Raw genomic sequence first — 9,125 nt, 5'->3', positions numbered from 1 at the left:
GGAAGTGGACTTGGAGAAGGTTTTGGTTTGGCCTCCAATCAACTTCTTTAATCATCCATGCAATCCTTACAATCGGTCTATTTTCTTTCGCCCAAGCAAGTAACTCTGAGAACGAAAACACACGAAACTCAATGTGTAGCAGCGTTTGTTCAAATATATAACAAGTAAATCTAATATAGAACATATACACATTTGGTTGATTAATCCATAACATACTCATAGTTATATCCGAGCTAGTTGTGTCCTCATCATGTTTGATGGGAGAGATTTGATTTTTTAACATTATAAATTAGTGTTTGATTATTTGATATCCTAGCATTGACTCGACTCAGGTAATCCCACGTGTCATACTTATGAATGTTAAATAAACAATTTAGCACCGAAGAAAGTGTCAAATATCTCATGTGATTTAAAAAAATAGATTTGTCATAACTATATTTTGATGTTGTAACTGTATTTTATAAGTCATGTTACTGTATTATTATTTTCGTGTTACTACACTTTTCAGATAGACAGGAGTGGACAAAGGTGAGGTGTATTTTAAGATCATTATAGACGGGTTTGACCAGCGGGGGAGTTTTGACCAGGCCAGGAATGTTGTTAGTGATGTAAAAGCAAATGCCGAATAATAAACTACAATGAAGACCCTAAAATTAACTCTAAATTTAAATTAAAAAATTTAAATTTTAGCTTATAAGCATAAGCGAAAAATAAGGGTGAGAGAATGTCCCCTTAGAAAATAAATTGCTGCACCATTTTTTGTGTTGCAGTAGTTTAGCAAACTCTTTGCAAAGTTCACCAAAAATATATATATTATGCAATCTTCATGCAAAAATGTAGTTCAATCAATGAAGACATGATGCCATATCGTCATTTTTTTACATCAAAAAACATGTTTTCAAGTGTATTATTAGTCTACAATGCACCAACTCTTTTACTCACATGACACTTCCAACGGCCAAAAGTCATCTTCGTTGAAATGATTGGCCTAAATGACACACCCTCCACCACCCACTCCTATAACTATGCACTATAAAATAAACAAGATAATTTTTTTCATATATCAAGAACTTTCTATGAGATAAGACATATGTGAATTGATTTTGTAGCTTTCACCCAACACATACTTTTAAGAAAAATGTTAGGTGAGAACATGCACTATTTCCTTAAAAAAATAACCTATATGTGCACCTACTCGATCTACTTATCATCGTCATCGTGTAACATATGCAATAACCTAAACAAATCTTCATTGAAATGAGGTCTAGATCAGCGCGACGTACTCGCTCCACCTCTCTCCTTCTATAATTATGCACTATAAAATAAAGAAGACAAATATTTTCTATATCAAGGACTTTTTATAAAATAATAAGACATATGTGTACTAATTTTGTTGCTTTTACACAACATACACATATGAAAAATATTATGTGAGAACATGCATTCCTCTAAAAAATAATCTATCATGAACAAACTCATTTTACTCATCATCGTCATCGCATTCATCGTCATCATCGCATGACATATCCAACACTAAAAGACTAATCCCCGTGCGCGTGCCGGCGCATCACACGGTACTTTTCTTTTTCTTTTTTTTACTTTATAAAATATTTTTTTAGTTTATGTGTACAAAGTTTGCGTATATAATTTATATCTATAAATATTTTTCTATGTTAAGTTTATATCTATAATATTTTGTGCAGATATATAATATTTATATCGATATATCTATGCAGATTTTCATATAGAGTGTCTGTATGTAAATAAATACATACATATATATATATATATATATATGAGAAAATCTACTATATACCATTAAGTTTGCATCGATTCAACGATCAGCCATTGACTTTGTCGAGTTCTAAGATATACTCTCGGTTAGCAGTTTGCTCTACAATATACCCTTAGATCCTATGCATTTGTAATAAATGTCCAAAATATACTTTAGACATACAAGATTGACTATTAATTTATCGTGTTAGAAGATTGAGAAAATTATGAAAATTTCTGCCTAGCATCCTAACAAATCATTATAGTTTGTGGGTATGTTTTAAGATCGAGAAAATATTTTTCCAAAAAATAAAATATGAAAAATAATCTTAAAATATACCTACAAACTATAACGATCTGTTAGGATGCTAGGCAAAAATTTTCATAATTTTCTCGATCTTATAACATGATAAATTAATAGTCAATCTTGTATATCTAAAGGGCATTTTGGACATTTATTACAAATACATAGGATCCAAGGATATATTGTACAGAAAACTGCTAACCGAGGGTATATCTTAAAACTCAACAAAGTTAATGGCAGATCGTTGAATTGATGCAAACTCAACGGTATGGAGTAGATTATATATAGAGAGAGCAAGACTAATGCGCGCACCCCCTTAGTATAAGCTATTCTACACACTCCCTCCCTTCCAAGGCCTCCCAAGGCTCATCACATCTCCCATCCTCCTCCCAAGGCCCCAAAATCACCCCACCTCATTTAAAGCCTGGTCAAAGGGTTAACCCCATGGGTCAATCTCCTTATGGACTTACCCTCATGTCTATCTAGGCTTATCTCTCGCTTCACAGAAATTATGCAGTAACACGACAAATAACTACTGTATTTTTGTCGTCGTGTTATTGCATAATTCCTCTAAGACGAGAGATGAGCTTAAATAAACATGAGGGAAAGCCCATAAAGAGGTTGACCCACGGGATTAACCCTTTGATAAGCCTTTAAATGAGGTGGAGATGATTTTTAGGCCTTGGGAGGAGGGTGGGATGGGCCTTGGGAAGTCTTAGAAGGGTTGAGGTGTAGAATAGCTTATACTAACGGGTGCACGTATTAGTCTTGCTCTATATATATATACGCTAAGAGGGTGCATATATATATATAGAGAGAGAGAGGAACACTAATATGTGCACCCCTTTAATATAAGCTATTCTACACCCCCACCCTTCTAAGACCTCCCAAGGTCCATCTCATCTCCCGCTCTCATCCTAAGCTCCAAAAACCACCTCCATCTTATTTAAAGCCTGGTCAAACCCCGGTGGTCAATCTCTTTATGGGCTTTTCCTCATGTCTATTTAAGTTCACCTCTCGTCTCACAGAAATTGTGCAGTAACACGACGACTAATTTGCAGCAACAACGTCGAAACATACACATGAGAGATCTACTTTTTAGAACATTTTTTCAAACAATATGGTACAAAAGTTCTTAAAAATAATATATGAGGTGAAAGATAAAGTTGTTTAAAGTTCGAAATTTTAAGAAATATCTATACGTGCAGTAATGATGCGTCTTCTATGCACTAATAACGCTACGTTGCTTTAAAATATGTGTATTATAACTGCACAATTGCAGTAATGTTGTGATAGAAGTGCAGTAATATCGCGATATACGTGCAGTAACATGTGTGTTGCATAGTTGCAGTTACATCGTGATAGAAATACAGTAACATCATAATAGAAGTATAGTAACATCATGACTGTATACCGTTGTACAACTAATACATGTGAGAGAGCTAAAAATATTATATTTTTAATCTTTAGAGAGCAATATCTCATGTGTTTTATATTATTTTTTAAAACCATTTTCACCATATTGGTTAAAAAGTGTGATTTAAAAAACTAGATCTGTCATGACTATATTTTGACATTATTACTGTATTTTATAAGGCATGTTACTATTTTTTTTTGTCTTCGTGTTACTGCACTTTTCAGACAAACGGAACTGGACAAATGTGAGATATGAAGGAAGATCAAAGGACGGATTTAACTAACGAGTGGCAGCTTTAACCAAACAGGAAAGAGGTTTTGGGCCCTTTAAAGGAGGTGGGAGGTGAGTTTTGAGCCTTATGAAAGAAGGGGACGTAGAATAGGTTATTCTACGAGGGTGCAAGTATTAGTTAGTTATATATATATATATATATATATATATATAATGCGGTGGAAGCAATCTCGCCCGGACGCACATTAGAGCGCCCCTATCCAACGGCCTAGACTCATCTTCATTGAAATGAGCGGCCCTGATCGGCCTGAGACACTCAGCTCACTTATAATTATGAGGTTTGCTTAAAATAGTTGTTTTCATTAATTTTAGCCTGCAGGGTTTAAATTTTATGCTAATATTATATGTGAAAATAATTATTAACCAAAATTGTTCTGGTGTGAACTTGTCTACTGATTCTAAAATTAGTGTCAGAAATATGTGCGAGCCTACAATTAAATTTGTAATAAGACAATAGTTACTATTATTTTGCTGCTATTTTATTTACATAGACAATTTCAAATATTTAGATCATAAGATTGATTTAAAATAATTTATTTAGGTAGACAATTTGAAATATTTAGATAATAGGATTATATTTAAAATAGTTTAGGATATCTTACTTACGTTAAAGCAACTCTAACAGTTGCCCAAATGGTTGTTTTAACAAATTTGTAAATAATATGGCAAACGGAAAATTGTTTTATCTCCAACCATTAAGGATATTGCCAAAAACCGATTAAGTCATCGAAACGGTTGGAAGTTGAGAGAGATAGCAGATTGCCGTCTCTGTTGTCGCTCTCATCGCCCAGCAGTGGCAGCCACGACGTCCCTTCCGTGCCGGCCGCGCCGCGGCGGCCCTTCAGCGCCGCCCTGCGACGCTACCGCCCCCGTGACGCCCCATCCCGCGCCGCCCCGTGACGCCACCGTCCCCGTGACGCCCCATCCTGCGCCACCGGTAGTGTTTCAATTGCACTTCTCTGAGAAATGGAGCATGAATGAGCAAATAATATATCAGAACTAATCAACCAAAAAAAAGAAAGAAACTTCAGTTTTATGAAATCTTTTCATAGATCACTGGAAGAACACAGGTCAACGGCCAAGATGACAAATTGTATCGTAGCTCACAAGCACCAAATGCTCTATCGATCGAAATACGAAAGATTGGATGGAAGATGCAAACTTTGCCTGCACTTGAGTTGTATTGCACTGATAGAGAAAATGAGAACTAATGATGTTGACATAGTGTACAGTATGCAAGTAATCTAGGTGCCACAAAGATCTGATCTTGGCTGAAAACCTCCTCGTGACCACGAATCAAACATCACGAGAAAGCCTGAAACTTTCTCCGCTAAACCGAAAAGTAAAAAAAAGAAGCAAAGCAAGCACACTTCACACTAGGCCGCAAGGCAGCTCACCTTCTTGTGGTTCTCGACAGGGAGCGGCATCTTGCGCTTGGGCACGCAGATGGCGCGGAGGCCGACGAGATCCGGGTCCTCGACGACCTCAATGTTGGACGCCGCCTCCTCGCCGGCGTTGGACGACTGGTTGGAGCTGGAGCCGGCGACCCGTCGTTCCTCATTATCGCCACGGTGGCGGTGCAGCCGACCGTGAAGGCGGCGCGCGGCGGAGGGGCTTGAACCGTCGGATGAGCGAGCGCAGGACGGACGAGTTAGCGCCGGGGCGAGCGCCGATGTGGAGGGGCCGGCGGTGGCCGGGAACAGGCCTCTAGGGCGGCGGCGGCTCAGCCACTGGATGGCGACCAGGGTGACGGGACAGCAACGTCGGGACTCCACGGAAAAGAAAAACGTCAAAATTTACAGGCAGGCGTCGTAATTCCTGCATGCAAAGTGAAATCCGAATCCAGACTGCAAACTGAAATCTAAACGCAAACTGTTAGAGACGTCATAGTCAAGTAAAATCCGAACCCGGATAGCAAACTGTTTAAGACGATAATTTACCAAAAAACAGAGATAGCAAGTAATACTTTATGCCAAGTGAAATCCGAACCCGTATAGCAAACTGTTTGAGACAGTTTTTTTACAATTAAAAAAACAGAGACAATTTCCAAAAAAACAACAGAGACAATTTCCAAAAAAACAGAGATAGAGTAGGAAGCTGTTGGAGTTACTTACAGGGTGGCCCGTTACGTTGGCAGCTCAGACATGGTGATTATTTTCGCTAGTCAAAACAGAGAAAAGAAAAAACGATGAATTAAAAGGAAGAAATCTTAGGAAAATAAACCACACCATGTATACAGTGTCATCTAATCAAAACCGATCTTCAAGTGTCAAAACGTAAGAAAACACTTTTTTGGAGTGTTAATTTAGCAAATTTCTCACACGATTCATGGTGATCCAAGTTGGGGCAGACTCCAGAGTAGAATAAAAGAAAACCACCAAAAGATACGGCAGGTGTATCGCTGCTTTCGTAGATAATTCAATACGGCAATTGCAAACATAGAGGAGACGGCACCTAAACATTCTGTAGTGCATAAAGGTTCAATAATTCAAAATTTGGATTTTTGGTACATGAGTTGAGGGCAAGAAAGCAGTTCCTGCTGTCAAAAGGGCAAAAATTTCTTTATAAGCATTTTACTCCCAAAATTTCTAAGCCTCTAGCTTCTCAGCTGGTGCTTCGATCAAGAGCCCCTTTGTTGGCTTCGCCAAGAAGTCTGTGTACTCCTGGAACGGAGTCCTGATAAACATTGTCTCCCTCCAGAAGTCAGGAGTCAGGAAGCCATAGGTTTTCATGAGACAATCGAAGGTGGCCTGTCAAGAACACAAAGTTCAGGTTGTAAGAATGGTGCAAACTTCAATAATTACAATACTTGGACGAAGTGCATTAAAGATTGAACAGTAAGATACCATATTCAATATTCTTGACATGTAGATGAAAATAACGAGGTCTAACAACCCCATGTGACATGCAATGGTGTACATGAAATTATAATTCAGAGTCCAAGGGTGAACACTATCATGCACTGCTGCAAGTATGAAGGCTATTTTCAGCTAGCAACTACAAGGATGAAGCGAATCAGTGGCAACATTACAAACAAGGCAGATAACCTCATCAGAATTTGTAGCAAACAACAATCATCCCAATAATCAAACAAATCAGTCTACAATTCGCACACAATGATGAACCATCGTAGCAGGGAAGCGATTCTATGAATAAAACATAACCCTAGTCAACATACCTTGAAAAAATACTCATAAAAAGGTGTACTAGTACTTAAACAGAACGATGCACTTGAAATGACAATCAAAATGCATAGCAACAGTACTAAGCACATGACAATCAAAATGCATAGCAACAGTACTAAGCACAACAGTACAGAGTTCACTGGCAGAATATGTCCCAGATATCAAACGAGAACACCAAGCACACAACTGAACTGTACTCACATGAAAAAGATGTGTACTAGTACTTCAAACAGAACTATGCACTTGAAATTACAACCAAGATGCATAGTAAAAGTACTAAGCACAATAGTACAGAGTTCAATGGCAGAATATGGCTCAGATATCAAACGAAAATACTGGGCACACAACTGAATTGTATACCTACACCATGGGACCAATGTCAGAGTTCATGGCAGAATATGACTCAGATACTAGATTCTTGTTAATATTGTAGTAACAGGGATAGTATGACCGTGTGATAAAGGTCCGATACGTCAGAATAAACTATATACTACAATGACTACCTATGTTATTAATCACACAAAGTCATGCCATTTTATTGCAGTCAATGTAGATATCATCATTATTTTCAGCATTTAATCACAGTCATGTCATTTTATTGCATTCAATGTAGATATCATCGATATTTTCATCGAATATTTTCAGCAGTGGTATTATCTCAGGAGCAGATAAGGGATTTAAGATACCTTGACGAAGTTGCCGAGGGTCTTGGTGGAGCCGCGCGACGAGGTGAAGACATCCTCGATGCCGGCGAACTGGAGCACCTTCTTGGGGACGCGCGCCGCCACGATGCCGGAACCACGGGGCGCCGGCACCATGCGCACGGTGACGGAGCCGCACTTGCCGGTGACCTTGCACGGCACGGTGTGGGGCTTGCCGATCTTGTTCCCCCAGTACCCCCTCCTGACCGGCACGACGGAGAGCTTGGCGAGGATGATGGCGCCGCGGATGGCGGTGGCCACCTCCTTGGCGCACTTGACGCCGAGCCCGACGTGGCCGTCCCCGTCCCCGACGACCACGAACGCCTTGAACCTCGTGCGCTGCCCGGCGCGGGTCTGCTTCTGCACCGGCGTGATCTTCATCACCTCGTCCTTGAGCCCCGGCACGAGCTGCTCCACGATCTGGTGCTCCTTGACGGGGAGCGAGTGCAGGTAGATCTCCTCGATCTTCTCGATCTTTTTCTCCTTCACGAGCCGCCCCAGCTTGGTCACGGGCACCCACTTCTCCTCCTCCTGCCGGGGCCCGCGCCGCCCGCCGCGCCCTCCCCTGCCGCGGTCGCCTCGGCCGCCGCGCCCGAACCCTCGCCCGAACCCGCCGCGCTCCCCGCCCCTCTCTCCGCCGCCGCGCTCCGCCATGCTGGGCTAGGTCTACTTTGCTCTTGCGCCGCGATGCTCCGATCGCCGGGGTCGGTGGAGTTGCGGCGGCGCGAGGGGTGGTAGAGCGGAGGGGAGGAGGAGGACGGCGGCGGCCTTATATAGGGGTTGCCGTGGAGACGACGGGGTTAGGGTTTTTGCTTGGGCTTGTGATGTGGGCCAAGTTCGTGGGCCTAATTGGGCTGCCAGTTTGTGGGCCTGTTGGTAGATGCAGTCGGCCCAAAGTGAATGGGCTTTGGGCTTCTGGACATCTACTCCTGGGTAAGTCTTGGGCCGGTCATAGTGACCAATCTGTTTCGTCTATTAAACATGTCAAGACAATCAGCCCACTATACATTACTGGGCTATATTGAGCCCACATCATAAGACCATCTCCTACCATAAGAAAAAAAATGTCTAGGGCCTCATCACTTGGCCAAACGCGAAAATATGCAAAATAATTTATAGTTAAAATTTTTCTTAGAGACTTAAATGACAATGCTAAAAATAAACTACGATTAAAAAAATCTCAAAAGAAGTTCCAAAGTCAAGCTTTCAAATTTAAATATTGGCAGTGGCATATGTATTCTAGGCCAAATTAACTTGTCTCAAAAATAAAGGAGCATGTTAACCATTGAGGGCTCCCTGCAAGATGAACTTAAAGGGAATAAGGTTATGGTTGTCTTTCACCACTATATTATTTTAAGCCTGTGGAGAAAATATTTTTTAACAAAGGGAGCATGTTAACCATCTAGCTGTCAACCAAACAGTTTACATAACAGTCACCATTTTTTAAGCCTGTG

At 40.6% G+C, this 9,125-nt stretch overlaps 1 protein-coding gene across 1 annotated transcript; it reads right to left on the bottom strand.

Moving 5' to 3' along the window:
- Nucleotides 1-6,168: 6,168 nt before the first annotated feature.
- LOC102714607 (40S ribosomal protein S2-3) lies at nt 6,169-8,401 on the bottom strand. Its single transcript, XM_015843449.2, has 2 exons — nt 7,657-8,401; nt 6,169-6,535 (listed from the first exon to the last, which is right to left on the bottom strand). The coding sequence occupies exons 1-2, from the start codon at nt 8,323-8,325 to the stop codon at nt 6,374-6,376; spliced, it is 831 nt and encodes a 276-aa protein (XP_015698935.2). The 5' UTR covers nt 8,326-8,401; the 3' UTR covers nt 6,169-6,373.
- Between the last annotated feature and the right edge of the window lie 724 nt (nt 8,402-9,125).

The sequence above is a fragment of the Oryza brachyantha genome, chromosome 7, assembly GCF_000231095.2.
Source record: "Oryza brachyantha chromosome 7, ObraRS2, whole genome shotgun sequence".
Taxonomy (NCBI): Eukaryota; Viridiplantae; Streptophyta; class Magnoliopsida; order Poales; family Poaceae; genus Oryza; species Oryza brachyantha.
Note: the sequence above shows the minus strand (reverse complement) of the source record. Positions and strands in the feature narration are given on the sequence as shown.